Source organism: Colobus angolensis, unplaced genomic scaffold, assembly GCF_000951035.1.
Source record: "Colobus angolensis palliatus isolate OR3802 unplaced genomic scaffold, Cang.pa_1.0 Scaffold552, whole genome shotgun sequence".
Classification (NCBI taxonomy): domain Eukaryota; kingdom Metazoa; phylum Chordata; class Mammalia; order Primates; family Cercopithecidae; genus Colobus; species Colobus angolensis.
The window spans coordinates 356,434-373,623 of NW_012119066.1; the positions used below are offsets into that span (position 1 = coordinate 356,434).

The 17,190-nt window shown below is 51.5% G+C and overlaps 1 protein-coding gene across 1 annotated transcript in view; it reads right to left on the reverse strand.

Annotated features, from left to right (window-relative positions):
• Nucleotides 1-17,190, reverse strand: part of SH3RF3 (SH3 domain containing ring finger 3) — a gene marked incomplete at its 5' end in the record, with an annotated part of 373,789 nt that overhangs the window by 152,544 nt on the left and 204,055 nt on the right. The window contains one exon of the mRNA XM_011961476.1: nucleotides 6,902-7,177. Coding sequence (XP_011816866.1) covers nucleotides 6,902-7,177 — 276 coding nt within the window. The remainder of the gene's footprint in view (nucleotides 1-6,901; nucleotides 7,178-17,190) is intronic.

Sequence of the window (17,190 nt, forward strand, 5' to 3'; positions counted from 1 at the left end):
TCTTTCAAAGTCTGTTTTCATTTCCACCTGGGGAGAAGGAAAGCCACGGACACAGATGGGCCTCTGTGAAGAACAGAGGCCGCGGGGCAGGGTGCCAGCGCTCGCCTTCCCTGTCCCTCAGGATGCCACTGGAGGTGGCTGGCGGAGCACATGGCCCTTTGACACCACTTTAAAGGCACATCTTGGCAAATATCGCAGCTCACATATCAGGCTTTTGGGAGCTCAGCATGAAATGCCATGATCACTGAAAACCTTGGAGAGTTCCCTCAGCAGCTCTGGATAAACCCACATCCAGCACCTAAGATTTTCCTCTCCTAAGTAAACTGTGTGGAAAAATCACACGTAAATACCAGAAGCAGTCCCTGAATGGCCACGAGTGGCCACAACCCTGCTCTCCTGGAGGCCACATGAACGCCTCCACTTTTCCCGCTCACATACAGTCGAGTGGTTTCCTAGAAGCAGTAACAAGCTGGAGCCCAGAGAAGGCCCCTGACCCTGTCGGGCCCCACTCAGCCTCTGGGCCTGCAGAGGCGTGGGCTGCCGGCTCCACAAGGCCACCCCACAGCAGTGACCCAGCCTGACACAGACAGAGTCCATTGGCAGCACACAGGCCAGCCACACACAGAGGGCCCAACCCACTCTGTGTCACAGGGAGAAGGGAAAATTAAAAAGGGAATAGTTCAGAAACTCCCTCAGCCTTTTGGCGCAGAAATAACCCACAACTGTGCGTCCGACAGCCGACTGCCATCTATGGAGGGGCACCTATGGAACTGTTAGCCACCATCAGCTCCCCCACCTAGCAGGCTGGCCCTGCATCCTTGCCCTGCTGTCACTGAGACTTCAGGGGGCTCTGACTTTCCAGAGCATCCAGGGGCTTCCTCTGGTGTTCCCATTGTGTTCACGTATCTGAACTCCAGAGGGAGGCAGGGGCAGACCCCTCACGGGGTCTCAGGGCTGCGGGTAACCTGCAGCCACAGGTGGAAAAGGAGACGTCAGAGGTCACACCCTCTCACTGCCGGCAGCCCCCACTGCGCACGGACACACACATGCACACACTGGCAGGGGAGACTCTCTCGTCTTGTCTCCACGTCTTTGGGTTGTGAGTGCCTAAGGGTAGTGTCCTCCTCAGTATCCCTGGCATTGGGCACACAGTCCAGGGTTGATAAACATCTGAAGAGTGGAGGCATGGACCAAGGAGGCTGGGTGAGGAGACGGAGGCACTCTCACCAGTAGGCCTACCGGCCCTGGCCAGGTGACACAGGGCACCCCACTCCACTGTTAGGGCTTCCTTCCACGTCCCTCCAGGTGCCCCCTTGCTGCCCTATTTTGGGGCCAGGTAGTGGAGGGGTCTCAACCCACCCTCAGGCAGGTGGTATCATGTGACTATGAACACCTACCTCGCAGGAGAAGGGGTGTGGACAGGGAGTCTGGGTGTGGGGTGCTCCCTCCCACAGGGGGAGAGGGTAGCCCCCATCTCCAGCAGAGATCTGCTGAGGAGGGTCGAGCTATAAATAAGTGGGGGCACCCAGGCTAGGGGAGGCAACCACACAGGACCAGGGAGGTGGTGGGCTTGGCTACAGGGAGAACCTGCCAGGAGGCCAGTGCAGCTGGGCAGGTAATGAGCCAGGGGCCAGAAGTGGATCAGGCCCTTGAGGGAGCAAGGACTGGGGGAGGTGGGGTCTTGTGGGCAGCACCAACTTTGCATGACTCCGGGACAGGTGGGTAGCCATTGAGGACTCTGAGCAGAGGCTCCATGTGGCACAGATTTGAGGAGTGGGATTGGCACCCAGTGGAGAGCAGGTGAAGCAGCTGCAGTGGCCAGGGCCAGGACCGCTCCCAGGAGCCAGGCGCGTCCGTAGAGAGGAGCTCACATTCTGTGTAGGTTCTGAAAATTTCTGGCAAAGTTTCAGATACAGCCCAAGCTTTGTCTGCAAATCAAAACTGTTATCTGTGCAGTTTTTCCAAACTCCCTTTGCTGTCAGAAGAGGCTGGGTGAGGGTGGTCTGCAGGGGCTGCGAGGGCGCTCTGCTCCCCTCTGCCCCGTGCCCTGCGAGTTGAGCCGCCTCCATGGGAGTTATCATTGTGCACAGAGGTGGCTGCAGGGGCACTGAGCCTGGGAGGAGAAATCCATGAAGTAAGGAGTCAAAAAGGGGAACTGGTTCCCTGAGTTTCTTGGATAACTTCAGGGTAAAGTAGCCCAAGAGGGTGCCCAGGAAGGCAGAGAATGACATGGAGCCCCCAGCTCTGCACCAGCTTATCTCATGATATGAAAAGAGGTAAAGCTCAAGTTTCCTCGTCTTCTCAGCCCCCAAAGCAATGTCAATTCTCAGTCAGGAAGAAACAGAGATGATACTGCAAATTTGGAAGCTTGCCCATCGCCTGGCTCTGCTGGTGAGGGGACTGTGGCCTCGACACAAAAGGGCTGAGCCCCACTACCCCCAGGCAATCCTCTCTGAAATTCAGCCACCAGGAAAGTAAAAGGATAGCAGACCAGTCCTGCAAGTTCTCGTTCTCCATGCAGTCTGTCTTTAGGAGACAGGCTTACTTTCCTGCAAATATTCTGGGTGAACATAAAAAGTGATATGTACCATCTGACGGAAGTGCAACTTTTCCTGAGACAGGAAGAAAGCAGAGGGCAGACAGCAAATATTTACTGGAATGCCTATTTTGAGCTTGGGTTTTAAAATGCCTTTGCTCATGTAATCCTAATATCAACTCCATTTGTAGTTAAAAAAAGCAACTCAAAGACTAAGTCAATGTTCGAGACACCATGCATTATTAAAGAAAAGTGCCATGATCTGAATCTGTGTCTACCTCATGCTAGAGCCTGAACTCTATCTATATTTGACTTTTATCCATCTACATCTGTCCCTAGGATCAGAAGAGCAGAGTTTGGAATTAATGCTAGATTAATTCACAAAGGTAAGACTTCCCATACTTTTGAGAAATGATTAAATGCTCAGTAGCATATGAAGGTCACGTGGAAGAGTCTTAAGGTCTGACTAGGTCAGGACAAATTGAGGGTGAGATGAGGGTTAGGACAGCGCAGTGGCTGCAGCCACCAAGCCCTGTGGCTCCTTCACATGGCACACCTGGTGGGGATTAGGGCAGACATGGCAAGCCTGGGGGACCCGCTGCAGTCATGTGCGAAAGTGATTCCATGATCAGCAGGCACTCTCTAAGAAAACCCCATGGCCTCTGAGGATGCCTGAGCATCCCAGCTGGAACTCACGAAAAGCAGCACGGGCCCCGCACAGCAAACGCAGCTGCTTGGCAAGGCGACCACAATGTTCTCATTAACTGAAAGCTACAGAGTAGAGGCTCAATAAACCCTTGCCGAATCTTGCAGGTGAACTGAATAAGACAATACAGAGTTAGCCGCTCAAAGAAAAGAGTAGTTCACATTCCCCTCCTGTGCTCTAAGCACTAGGCTCAGCAATTTATTTATATCACCCCAGAGTGCACACTGGCATCCTGACTGGGAAGAAAAGGTGCTCCTGGCCCAGCAAGGTTATATGTCACCCTAAGTCACACAGCTGGCATGGGGCCCTCACTGCAAGGCCCTGCCAAGGCCAGCCCCTCCCGGGTGACTGGCCCAGCACGTGTGGAGGCTCCTCAGAAACCAGCTGGCAGAGCTGGGCCCACAGCTCTTCCTACCTGTCTTTTATTTTTACTTCCTACCTGTCTTTTTATTTGCACACGCCCAGCTTTCTGGAGTGGGACTACTAAGAAGTAATAAAATGTCATTTTTTAAAGCTGCTTTACAAAAACTGATTATTCATTCTCTTCTGAAATAAAGCAAAGACTAGATTTTAGAAGGACTTTAATTAATGCCCCTTTAACAGGACTATTCAAAAGCAAACACCAAAGGTAAAAATCTTGCTTTGATCCACCTACTTTAAACTCCATCAGTCTGCCACAGCGATGCTGTATAAAGGCAGGTTGCACCATCGTAGCTTTCAGAGACCCTTCTTTCCTCCCTGACTCCGGGACGGAACATATCCAAAGAATAAAAACATTCCCCAGTGGGGAGACCAAGCTGGCATGAACCAGCACCTACGCTGCAGCACAGAAACCATTTGGTTCCTGGAGGTCTGATTCACAGGGAGACTGTCAGAGCCAGTGTGTCGTCTCGGCCGCATGCCAGGCACGGGGGAAGTGAGGTGGGTCGGACCCACCGTGGGGGAAAACAGGAACTGAGCAGAGAGTCACGTGGAGTTGCCCATGTCTCTTGGAGCCTTTATTTGCGGACATTGAGGAGTGAGAGATGCGACAGGACAGGACAGGTAGCAGGGTGGCCATTCCCTGCCCGACCTCACCCCGTGGAGGTCAGAGGGTGAAAGTGGGCACAGGGGCGTGGCAGGAAGGTCGTGTCACAGCACAGGTCCCTCTGGGGATCACACCCAGAGGCCTCTAATTCTCCACATTAACTCACAGGATTCAAGTAAAGAAAGTCCTTGAACAAAGAATCTGTGATATGACACTTCCCCCTCGCAGCCATCACAGATCCTGTAACAGGAGACGCTGGGCTTCCCGTGGCTGGTGCCCCTGTCCTCAATTCAACCCAGAGGTCACTTTCCAGAAAGCCTGGGCAGCCACGCCCACCTTGATGGTGACATTGCCCACTTGGGAACAGAAGGACCCCTGCTCGGCTACCCCCACTCCACATGCCAACCACAGAATGAGTCTAAGCCTGACGGCTCTAATTTCACTGTTTCTTGCGAATTATGGAACATGGGATTCCATCACTGACTACTCAGGAGCCCATACTAAATGCCTGGCCTACCCCTGGTGATCCGATGCAGCTCATGAGCCTCTGGCCTATCTTCTGCACATTCTCCACTGGCCTGTCTCCCACACCTGACTCTGGGCTGCAGAGGGCAGCACAGCAGGTCTAGTACCCGACACGGAGTCAGGGCCCAGTATGTTTCTGTGGAATAATGGGCAGGTGCCCTTTGTCCTCTTGTCCAGTGGGCTCTAGCCTTCAGCCTGGGGTTGCACATCCTGGTCAGAGGCCCGTGGAATACAGCACGTTATATGGTGATGACAGGAAAGGCAGGCAGTTGCTCCTGCCCAGAGAAGCTGGGCCTACCCACAGGCTCCAGGGCCCTGCGACAGCCCCTTCACAGCGGGCTCTCCTGTGACGCCTCTGGAGGAGGACCTGGGCTCTGTAGCTCGAGCCTGCCAAGCCTGGAGGAGCCTGGAGCCATTATGGGGTCTGTCTCCTTAGCAAGGCCCTGACCGGACCCTGAGAGTTCAGAGGTCCCTGCTCTTGATCATGAGTGACCACCTGGGCCACCAGTGGCCCCAGGTCTTCTCTTGAGGAAGAAGAGTCCACTGGGCAGAGAAGCAAGGTGGGTTTCTGTGTGCCTAAAAATAGCCCAAGGAAGCTGCTCCTCTCGCCCTCCGACTGAGCTGGGAGGGAGGGAGGCACCGGCGCAGTTTCCTGGGAAGCTGTGCAGCCAGACGACAATCGGAATTAGCATCAGAACACCTTGATAAAAGGAAGGGAGAAGGTGTTGAATCCCTGAATGAAAAATAGATTATTCACTGTCAGGCTGAACAATAGAACAAGACATAAATAGCAGCCGCGCGCAGGACATGCCAATTTTGCTCAAAAACAGTGGGCATGGTTCTCCTACCACCCTCCAGAGAGTGCCACCGTCGAGCTCTGCACTCAGCAGATGGGGGAGAGAGCAATGGCCTCTCGGAGGCAGGAAGGACGTGGGCTTTAGAAGCAGAGATTTGAGTTAGAATTCTAGTTCTGTTATTTACAACTCTGTGTGTGTGTGTGTGTGTGTGTGTGTGTGTGATAGAGAGAGAGAGAGAGGAAACACTGACACAGAGAGACACAGGCAAGACAGAACGAGTGAGGAGAGAGAACACAATGACTTCTTGGCATCTAAAATACCGTGAGGCTGACATAAGGGAAGAATTCCCTGTGTAGGGAGGTGGGAAGAATGTTGAGTGTTAACATCAGAGATCTGCATTAGGATTCTGGCTTTGTCATTTACATCTGGGGGCCGCGGGAAGCAGGTGTAGGAGGGGCAGGGGATGGAGGAGACACAGGAAACAGGACATGAAGATGGAAAGGAGGAAGGGGAAGCAGGAGGGAGAGAGGACCTAGCAACCAGCCTGGATAAGTTACAAAGCCTCTCAGAGCTTTGGTTTGCACATGGAGAAAACAAGGTTCCAACTATTTCCCCTGGAACCTGGGACAGCTGTAAAGACCAAGTGTGAGCTTGTTGGCCGAGCACTTGGTGCAGATAATTGTTCAACAGCAACTGCCAGGACAGCCAGAACCAGTCTCTTCTGCACCTCACCCAGCCCTCCTACTCAACTTCACCTGTCAGTACTATTTCGTTTGCTCCCAAATGTTTGCTTCACAGGGCTCCCTATGCACCTGGTCAGCCCTGCCTCAGGTGCCCTAGAGGACAGGGCTGTGATGCACGGATGTGAGGCCCCAGCTGTCACCTCCCTGTGAGCTGACCAGGGTCTCTGTAGCAGCTTCCCCTGATAAGCCCCTCTCGCAGGACCTCAAGAGTCCTGGAAAGGCATCATTCCGCTACACCTGGGTCGGCGCTTCAACCCATGGCTCAGGTTAACTGAGGGTTCTGCTCTTGGTGCTGATGGAGGCTCATATTATCTCAAGCTCTCATGTAGCTCTGAGCTGGAGCTGTGTGTCAGGCTGCTGCCCTCCATAGCATTCAATCAAAAAAACCACCACCCCATTCATGGAGGCACAGGGAGGGAGGCTGGGTCATTTGCTCAGGGTTCTGGGAGGAGCCAGGATTCAGAATCTGAGGAAAGACACTGGCTGGCTGCAGGCCTGTGGCTGGGAAGAGCCCTGGGTGGACAGAGGCTGCACGGGCTGGCGGGCCCACCCCAGAGCCCACCTTACCTTGGTGAAGGTCAGACAGTCCTTGTCTTGGTCTTTGTCCTTCATCTCGAAATCATAAAGTGCTTTTCCCTGGGGCGGGGCGTGTGGCAAGGGCTGGATGCACTGGATATAGCTGGCTGGGAGGAAGCCCTGTATGCCGTGCAGCTCGCCATGGTACCACTGTTCATCCACCTTGCGCCGCAGGACGATGATGTCCCCCTTGTTGAACTTGAGGTCGCCAGGTTCCTTCCCCTCGTAGTTGTAGAGGGCCTTGCCATAGGGAAGCAGGCAGGGATTCTGCAAGCAAGAGGCAGCGTGTGGTCAACGGGCAGGCTCCTTCCCAGTGCCCAGAGTGGATCTGCCAGGGCAGGCCAAGGCTTCCCGGGGGCTTTCTGTGTCCTGGGGGTGCATACAAAGTGCCCCACAAGTGGAAAATATTTTAAAGAAACAGCCTGTCACAGGAACACGCACATACCGAGGCCCCACCGAGATAAGAGGGTCCCCACCATAGCCATTCCTCCTAAACAGGATACTGTCTGGGGCCTTCCACACAGACCACCTCATTCTGTGCAGAAAGGACGCTGAAGTAGGTGCTGGCTTATCTTCATGTACAGATGGGGACACTGAGGCACAGAGAGGAAAGGTGACTTTGTCAAGACCCACACCTAGGAGCAATAGGTGGAATGTGAACCCAGGGCGTCTGGGCTCGGAATTTCTTACCCAATACTCTGTGCTGAATCATTTTCCACTGGTTCCTATTTCTCAGGCATTTTAGTCTAAGAAGCTGCCAGATTTCTAGCAAGTATCCAACAACTTTTTTCTTTACTTCTTCTATGTAATAGTCACAGCAACTCAGAGCATGCTCCAGGGGTTGAAGCTGAGCAGCAGGCGTGCATGGCATCCGTCGTGCTGAGCGTCCCACTCAGCAGACTCATGGCCAGCGGCACACACACGAGGACGATGACAAACAGCCTGTGTAGAGCACAAGGGCTGTGCCCAGGCAGAGGAGTTCTAACAAGCAGTCCCCGGCCATCACAGACCCCCAACCATGACACACAACTTTCTGCTGTGTGTACCTGTAGCAGTCTGTTCCAGAAGTACAATTTCAAGAGCATAAGACTGTATCCTCCTAACATGAGCGATGTTCTTGTATCCGTTGGAGGATAACCAACCCGTCTGCACCTGTTCTGTCATCCTCGGTCTCAAACCATGACTAGCTCTAAAATCCAAACAAGATTCTAGGCTGCTTCTGCTTGTCAGCAATAAGGAGCCTGTCAAAGAATCCCGAAACGGATGTGATGTCTTCGTCCACTTCCTGGGCTTTTCTAACTGGCCCTGTCTCATCATGACCACCTGGCCACAGGAGCCTCTCTCCCTTTCCTTTATGGGTGGCCAATACCCACTCAACTGTGGGAGCTTTGTCAGAGGTCAGTCCTGTGCCAGAGGAAAACCAAAGGAAAGCCTTGCATTGTCCGGGTGTCAATACCCAACGATTTTCCTACCAGAAGCCGCATTTTCTCGCCAGGGCTGCCTGTGCCAAGGAGTTCTTCAGTATTCGAATCAATCAATAGAAGCACAAAAGCCTGAAGCAGTAGTACATCGAAAAACTCTTTGTGGAGGACTTAATAGCATGTTGGCAACTCAATCATTCTACATTTATGTTTCAGCAACGTCAAACGACAGCAGTTAAGAGAGAGCCTGCTGGCAAATTGACAAACAGCCACCACTAACCAATTAAACAGTAACACCAGAGGATTTTTCATTGCAGAACTCAAAGAGAAAAAAAAATCCATTTGCTTCCAATAATACTCATTCTGGATAGCTTTGTAGTCCGAGCACAATAGTGTGTAACGAGCCCCAATTTTAGAGAGCGGAGGCAAGGGGTAATTTGCAAGACAAGCACTGTGATCGGAAAAAAATTGGAAGGGGCAGTTGGCTGCAGGCCATCAGAATAATTCCACTGCCACACAGGGGCCACTCAGTCGCCAGCCAGGGAATCTCAATTTGGTACAATTCTGTCTGAATATATTTTTGGCTATCACAACCGGAAGGTGGGGTGCTACCAACATGTAACAAGTAAAAGCCAGGGACATTGCCAAACACCCTGCAATGCCCAGGACAGTCCCTGCTACAAAGAAAGGCCCGGCCCAGAGCATCAGCAGGTTAAGAAACCCTGGTCCAGCCTGTTTGGTTAAGTTTACAAAAAAGACAAAGTAAGATTCCTTGTTCTAATAGAACTTAGTCTACGAACACTTTAAAAGTTAAATATAACATTTATTTTCATGATAGGAGTATTTTCACTATTGGCTACATGGAGACACTTAGATATCCATCAAGGTAAGCAGTTTTAAAGGGATGGTAAGAAAAAAAACATGCTGTGCAGTTGAAAAACCAGCCTCAACAAGATGCACACAAAAAAGCTTTACTTTGTCAGGGAATGACTCCATTTCCTTTCTTTCCCAAATCACAAGGGTAAGGCTTAAAAGCCGTGTTATAAGAGCTATAGACTCGGTGGCTGTTTGGCGACTTTTGCTACCATTGGTAACAACCGTGGGCAGGAAGGGCCAGCTTTGCACCTGCCTCCATGCTGCACTCCCTTCTGCAGCCAGCTCGTGCTATCTGAGCACACACACCTCCCTGCAATGCCCCTGTGAGAAGGGGACACTGTGTTTCCTCCCTGGCCTCCCCACCATCAGCCTTCTCTAGACTGGTTGACATAAAGGCCACCTGAAGACACCACTCACACCCACATTGTGTAACTGCGGCCCCAACTTAGGTAGTGTGGCAGGGAAAGCTGGGGTGTAGGGCCAGAGAGACTGAGGCATCTTCCACCAGGCAGCCTGGGGCTGTAGGCCACCACCCAGGACAGAGGCACTCTGTGAGGCAAGGCACACACTCCTGAATCACAGGGGGATTCTGCCTTTCATGAATTCTCCGCAGGGACCATGGCCTCACTGGTATCAGCACTGTGGCCTGCAGGTCTCCTTGACGCCCCACTTCACTGTCGCAGACCCCAGCTTGACCTGCCTCTGTGCCAGTGGCCCTCAAATCAACCTATGCCTGTGATGTCCCTTCTGATTAGCGGACTTGATGTGAACCCAGATGCCTGCTTGACGGCTCTGCTGGACATCCACAAGCTCCTAGAGGCCATCGTCCGTCCCTCCAGCCCTTCCTTCTGTGGCCATAGAATCCCCACTCAGCTGCTGGGCAGGGACCTTCTGTCACCCCTGTGCCCACCCTTTCCCTTGGCCTGGGCACTCCTCCTGCCAACTCCACTTCTGAGCTCTCACCCAGAGGGCCATGCACCCTCCCACTCCCGCTGCCTTACCTGCCATCTATCCTGAGCCCAGTGTAAACCTCCTCCAGTGGTCTCCTGGCCCATAAGCCTGTCATGGGCTGGATGCCTAAATGCAGGGCCAAGCTCACACACCTGCTACTTATGAGCTTCAGTGGCTGCCTGCTGACCTCAGGGGATCCGAGCTCCTCGGCACAGCAGCCGAGGTCCCCTAAGCTGGCCTCAGCACACCTGGCCAGCCATGGCAGACAGCGTCCTCAGTCACAAGAAGTCTGTGCTTCTGGAACCTAGAACCTGCAGGGTTTTGCAGACAGAGCTCCATGCTACTTCCTCTGCCCTTCTCACTCCCTCTGAAACCCATGCTGCTCCCTCGTTACCAACTGTGCCCTCCTAATTCCATCAGCCACTCACCAGCCATCCTAACTCTATCAGCCACCTTCCTAATTCCTTCGCTTCTATGCCACCAAGGCCCCCAGGACGAGACTGTGCTGTTCACCCTGATGACCTCAGGACCCAGGAGTGTTCTCCCTGCATAGCAGTTTCCCTCTATGTGCTGTTAATTCAAAGGCACTCAGGTTAGTCCTGAGTCAGGCCTGGATGGGGATGCAGGGGGTAAAGTTAGAAAAGAAGGATCTGGGACCGGGTACGGTGGCTCACGCCTATCATCTTAGCACTCTGGGGGGCTGAGGATGGAAAAATCACTTGAGGCCAGGAGTTTAAGGCTAGCCTGGGCAACATACTGAGACCCTATCTCAAAAAAAAAAAAAAAAAAAAGAAAGAAAGAATTTTTTTTTTTTTTAAATAGCCAGACATTGTGGCAAGTACTTATAGTCTCAGCTATTGGGAGGCTGAGGCAAGATGACTGAGTGAGCCTGGGAGTTCGAGGCTGCAGTGAGCAACGATCGTACCATTACACTCCAGCCTGGGTGACAGAGAAAGACCCTGTGTCTAAGAACAAAAAAGGAAACCAGGGCAGGAGTAGGGCAGAAGCAGGGACAGACTGGAGACTGTCCTCCTGGCCACCACTCCACAGGTGGTGACCCACCTGCTGGCCCCAACCCACCTGCTGGCCTCGAGGCTGGGACCGAGAGCATGACTCTCGGAGCAAGCAAGCTGTGAGAGCATGCGGGCTCCAGGTGGGGCCTGTTTGCCTTGCTGGCTGGTGAGCCAGGAGGAGAAGTGGAGAAGGGTAGGGGAGAGAGAAGGCGGAAGAGAGAAGGCAAGAGAGCCCCCGTATTCCCATCTCAGACTGCCAGACTCAGATTTGACAGAGCAAAACCAAGAGCGGGAATGAATCTTTTTTTTTTTTTTTGAGATGGAGTCTTGCTCTGTCACCCAGGCTGGAGTGCAGTGGCCGGATCTCAGCTCACTGCAAGCTCCGCCTCCCGGGTTTACACCATTCTCCTGCCTCCACCTCCCGAGTAGCTGGGACTACAGGCGCCCACCACCACACCCGGCTAATTTTTTTGTATTTTTTAGTAGAGACAGGGTTTCACCATGTTAGCCAGGATGGTCTCGATCTCCTGACCTCGTGATCCGCCCGTCTCGGCCTCCCAAAGTGCTGGGATTACAGGCTTGAGCCACCGCGCCCGGCCAGGGAATGAATCTTTTTAAGATGCAGGACACATTTCTGAGGGAAAGAAAAAAAAAGAGTTAAGGAAGGTGCCGAGAGGCAGTTTATTTGGAGGAGCAGTAGCAGCCAGAAACTGGATCTCATCAGGAAATGCTCATATGGGTGACACCCGGCACCTCCAGAGTCTTTCATCTTCAAAGCTCTTTATAAGATTAACTAATTAGTGCATGGAAGGGGCCTAGAGCAGGCAGATGCTATTATGGGGGAGAAAAGACTGCCGATTTCGCAGCAGCAACCCGGAGGCCTCTATGTCCCAGCCTCCACACCCACCCAGGAGGGTGGGCAGCTGCTCCAGAGCCTGTTTGCTTTCTGCCCACAGACGCGTTTGCAAGAACTTCTCACGCTGTGGCGTGCTCCCCTTTAGAGGAATTTCATTCAAACATTGTCACTAAGCCGCCATTATTTGGGCTCAAGACATTAAGAAAAAGAAATAAAAGAAAAAGGGAAAATCCATCTGGGATGCCTACAGGACAATTAACACCAGCCACCCCTGCAAGGCATTAATAATAATTAAAACTTATAATGTCAATTTCATGGCTCATTACTCAGATGTGGCACACACATCTTCCTCTGGGCTTAATGTCCTACCCGTGGAGACAGCGCTCACGTGGGCACAATGGCGCCATCTCTGGCTTCTACTGGAATCAGGCACGTGGCAGCAGGCTCTAATGAATGTGCTCCTGACAGCCCTGGGTGGGACTCTCAGGCAAGCCATACCCCTGGGCAAGGGCGGGTGCCAAAGCCGGCCTGCAGCGTGGGGAGGGCACAACCCCAACTGGCCTATTCCAGACCTCCCGGCAAGCTGGGGTGGACAGCGTGGAGCACCGGCTCCCTGTGTTTAAGACCCTAAGGATGCAATCTTTCCAGGAGAGCACTTGCCACGGCTCTCACTATCTGCTTTCAATGGAGGGCCCCCTCCATGGTTAGCCCATCAGGACAGATTCCCACCTGTTTCGCTCACTGGTGGATCCCCCGCTGCTGGCCTGACACAGATCACACGCTCGATATATCTACTGAACGAATTAATACACAGACTAGCAAACCAGTCCCCTGGGACGGGGGCCTTGGCTCACAGCTTCTATCTGGCCCATTATTTTTCCCAAAATATGAGATTCACGGTCCATGTGACCCAAGATCCTGTTGCTAATAGCAGCTGGGCCTGGAGGACTGGGGAAAGTCCCACGGATGGCTGATGAGGAGTGGGGCATTCCAGCCAGAGTTTCAGCCCATGCAAAGGCCTGGAGTTACAGATGGACACAGGGCCTGCCCACGGGCAGTCTCCAGACCTGTATAGCACAGTATGTGGCCAGCTGAAAAGTGTCAGGAAGATGAACACATTCGTCCACAGGCCCTGAAGGGTGAGACCCTAATCGTACACACACCAAGCACTGCAGGGTCTGATAATGCGGCAGACAGTTAATGATCCCCTGATACCCACTCTCTGCTTTTGTCTGGGAGAATACTCCAAATTTCAACTGAGGTCAAGCTTCCAGCAGAAGCCTTCATTTTCCAGCCTTGCCTGCAGGCAGCCGTGGGTAGGTGTCCACATTTCTGTCCACGGAATGCAAGTCAAAGTGATTCCTGCACATTCTGGAGCATGTTTTATAATGACACGCATAAGGAAATCTGCCTTCCCACGGGCTGCATGGTAGATATGGTAGGGTGGGCCAGTTTTTCCATCAAACATTATGCTCAGAGCAAAGGGGGAAGAAATCTGGGTCTTGGGGTGACCTTGCAGAACATACCCCCGGACCATGAAGTAAGAAAAAGGAAACTCGATCTTATCTGAGCCATCACGTTTTGGGATCTTATTCACAGCTTAGCCTATATTCTGACTCATTCAGGAAGTCTCAGGTGTATTTACAATTTCTTTAGCTCGTAAGCATTTTTCAAGCCAAGGCATTGACTTTCATAGCACTGCTGAGGGTTATCATTTACGTGCTGTCATCTTTAAATAGCACTTTCAACTCAGAGACTCTCGGATTTAGAAAAGGCACGACTCTTGGCCTTACCTTATTTTAAATAATGTATTCACCAGAGTGTACCCCATCTTTCAGTTTATAGATTTAATCTGTGATGAAGAAGTTTGTTACTGTATCACACTACAACCAGAGGTTCCCAGGTTTTCGTTTTACAGATAATTATATTTCGAGTTCCTCTGTCCCTTTTTCTCACTCAAAGCTGCTTGCTGGTCCTTTTTCTTTCGTCCTCTCTTTTCTTCCGACAGTTTCTTCTTTTCCCATATTTGCACACTCATTAGTCCAAGAATTGATGAAGAATTGATGAAATAAGACAAAGGAGGAAAACACAACTTGCCCTTCACATACAGGGTGACGAGGCCACTGCTAAGTTGCTGTGTGGGATGCAACTGTGAAGACATACATTGTCTACAGCCAAAAGCTGCCTGTAGCAGTTTCACGTTGCAGCCAAATTAGGATTTAAAAGCAAATTTACTTTTCTTTTTTTCTTCCTTTTTTTTACTTTTCCCAGACTTTGTTGTGGCCTGTTTCCTTGCTGCATCAAAGCAGCGGTTAGGTCATCTGCAGTGGCCTTAGGAAGCACCTTTTGACAAAGTACCTTGGGCTTAGTTTTCCCATAAACTGGAGATAATCAAATCTGCCCTTCCATGCTTCTTAGTATGTCAAGAACAAAACTGATGATACTTAAAGAACTTTGTGTCTCTTAATGAAGAAGGAGCTATAAAAAAAAATGATCACTGACTACTTGCTGAGGCAAACAGATGTTCCAGGACATGGGTGCCAGGGCCAGGAAAGGCAGATGCTTCTAAGTGTAGAAAGTGGTCAGTGGTGATCCCTCCCTGTGCACTGCATTAGTCAGATGGGAGAACTGAGGACCACCCTCCAGCATCTGCACACGTTCGCTGAATAAGTGAATTCAGCAAAGAACCGATGCACAGTCCTTGGGTGTAGACCCTCTCTTGCCCTCAGGGTTGAGGTATGTGCTTCTCTGGGTTCCAGCAGCACTGGGGCTCTCATCCCGACCTCGCCCCTTCCTGTCCTGAGCACCTCCTGTGTGCCCGCTGCTCCTACCTCTACCTGCGAGAGCCACAGGATCCTTACAGCAACCCTGTGAGCTTGGCCTTATATTATCTGCACTTTACAGATAGGAAATTGGGGCACAGTGAGGTCCAGTAACTTGCCCAAGGTCCAAGAGGCAGGACTGGACCCAGGTGGTCTGACCTCTCAGCCTGTGCACTGCTGGCTACACACATCACCTCCTCAAAGTAACACAGCCATTACTTAGCTGCTACTCCCCCACCAGACACTCCTGATAGCTGATTACTACTCACAGGACCCCTGTGAAATAGGAATTATGGTCCTTTTATAAGTGAGAAAAAATGCAGCAAGGTGGGCAAATTCCTCAGCATCACAGAGCGCGGAATCGGGCAACCAGCTTCCAACCACCTGCCTCCTCCTCACTCCCCCAAAAGGCGAGGGAAGCCTCTGTGGAGCCCCGATAATTGTTTAATTATGGAAGGAAAAGGGCAGCTGTGGGTCGGTCATCCATTAGGCCAGGAGGGTCCAGATCTGTTTATATTTATCCAGTTCGGAGATGCATTGCTCACTTCCTCACTTTCTGGGAAGACAGCTCCCACACTGTGAGCTGGTATTTGCAGCGTTCTAGGCATGTTCTGATAATGTGTAGTTACAGGAGCACTTGAGCAAGTCCCCAGCAACCACCAGGCACCTTGAAAAGTGCTCCTGTGATCCCTCCCAGGGAACAAAGGCCTTGCTACCTGCAACCCCTGCAGCCCCGCCCAGGCACCCTCCAGGACCTGCATCCAGCTGATTCCTGGCCAGCCCCATCTCTCACCTTTCAACTGGCCCTTTGGGCAGCACACTCACCAAGGCCTCCTTCGTGGGTGGCCTCGGGTCAGCGGGGCCTTGCACTGGGGACCTGGATCTCTGGCCACCTCAGAAGACCAAGAGGACAGGAGGGAAACAAAAGAGGGGACTAAAGGCAGAGGATTCCTTGTAGGTCCTTATTTCAACCCAAACCAACCACCACACCATCTTAATATATATACATTTTTCACATCATTATTTTCATGTTACCCCTCATCCCCCCCCAAAAAAAGTTGACCCTTGAACCAACATGGGTTTAAACTGCAAGGGTCTACTTATATGTGGATTTTTTTCACTAAGTTATACTGTATGAGTGTGCCCCCGTCCTCTGCCTCCCCGTCCACCTCCTCTACCTTTTCTTTGCCTGAGACAGCAAAGCGAATCCCTCCTCCTCCTCAGCCTACACAACATGAAGATGATGAAAACGAAGACCTTTATGATGATTCACTTCCACTTAATGAGTAGTAAATATATTTTCTCGTCCTTACAGTTTTTTAAATAACAATGTCTTTCCTCTAGCTTGCTTTATTGTAAGAACACAGTATATAATGTATAGTTCTTCCAAGATATGTGTCAATCAACTGTGTGTGTGATCAGTAAGGCTTCTGGTCAATAGTAAACTCTTAGGGGTTGAGTTTGGGGGAGCTAAAAGCTACATGCAAGACTGGGCGCAGAGGCTCAGGCACTTTGGGAGGCTGAGGCAGGTGGATCACGTGAGGTCAGGAGTTCGAGACCACCCTGGCCAACATGGTGAAACTCCATCTCTACTAAAAATACAAACATTAGTCGGACATGACGGCGCATGCCCGTAGTCCCAGCTACTTTCGAAGCTGAGGCAGGAGAATTGCCTGAACCCGGGAGACAGAGGACGCAGTGAGCCGAGATTGTACCACAGCACTGCAGCCTGGGCGAAACAGTGAGGCTATCTGGAAAAAAAAAAAAAAAAAAAAAAGGTACACGCAGGTTTTTGACTGTGCTGGGGGTTGTTGCCCTAACTCCCACAGTTCAAGGGTCAAGTGTAACACAAAAAGGTAAGAAAAAATAAAGTATCTGTGAGCATCTATGTAAAACAATTAGGTTTCCCTAAGAATCTGGCTTGAATGACAAAGGAAGGAGACCTGTGTTAGAACTGGGTCCCCAGCACTTGAGGAGTTTTGAGGGTGGCCATGAAGCTTCTTGCTGAAGAGCTCAATTCTGTCACATCCTGCCTGCTCCGTGCTTCAGTTTCCGTACCTCCAAAATAAGCGTGCTAAGTATCTGTCTCACAGGTATCCTAAATGTGAGATCGAATGAGTTAATACAGATGAGTTACTCGTAACAGAGACTGGCACACTGTAAGTACCAAAGGATGGTCTCCTGTTAGTAGCGAATAACTTGCAACTGGGGAAGCTACCAGACGGCAGCACACAGCGTGTTTACTGAAGTTCTCCACATCACATGACACACAGACTGACAAGCTCCATCAAAAACAGAAGGAGGCCAGGTGCGGTCGGTCGCTCATGCCCGTAATCCCAAC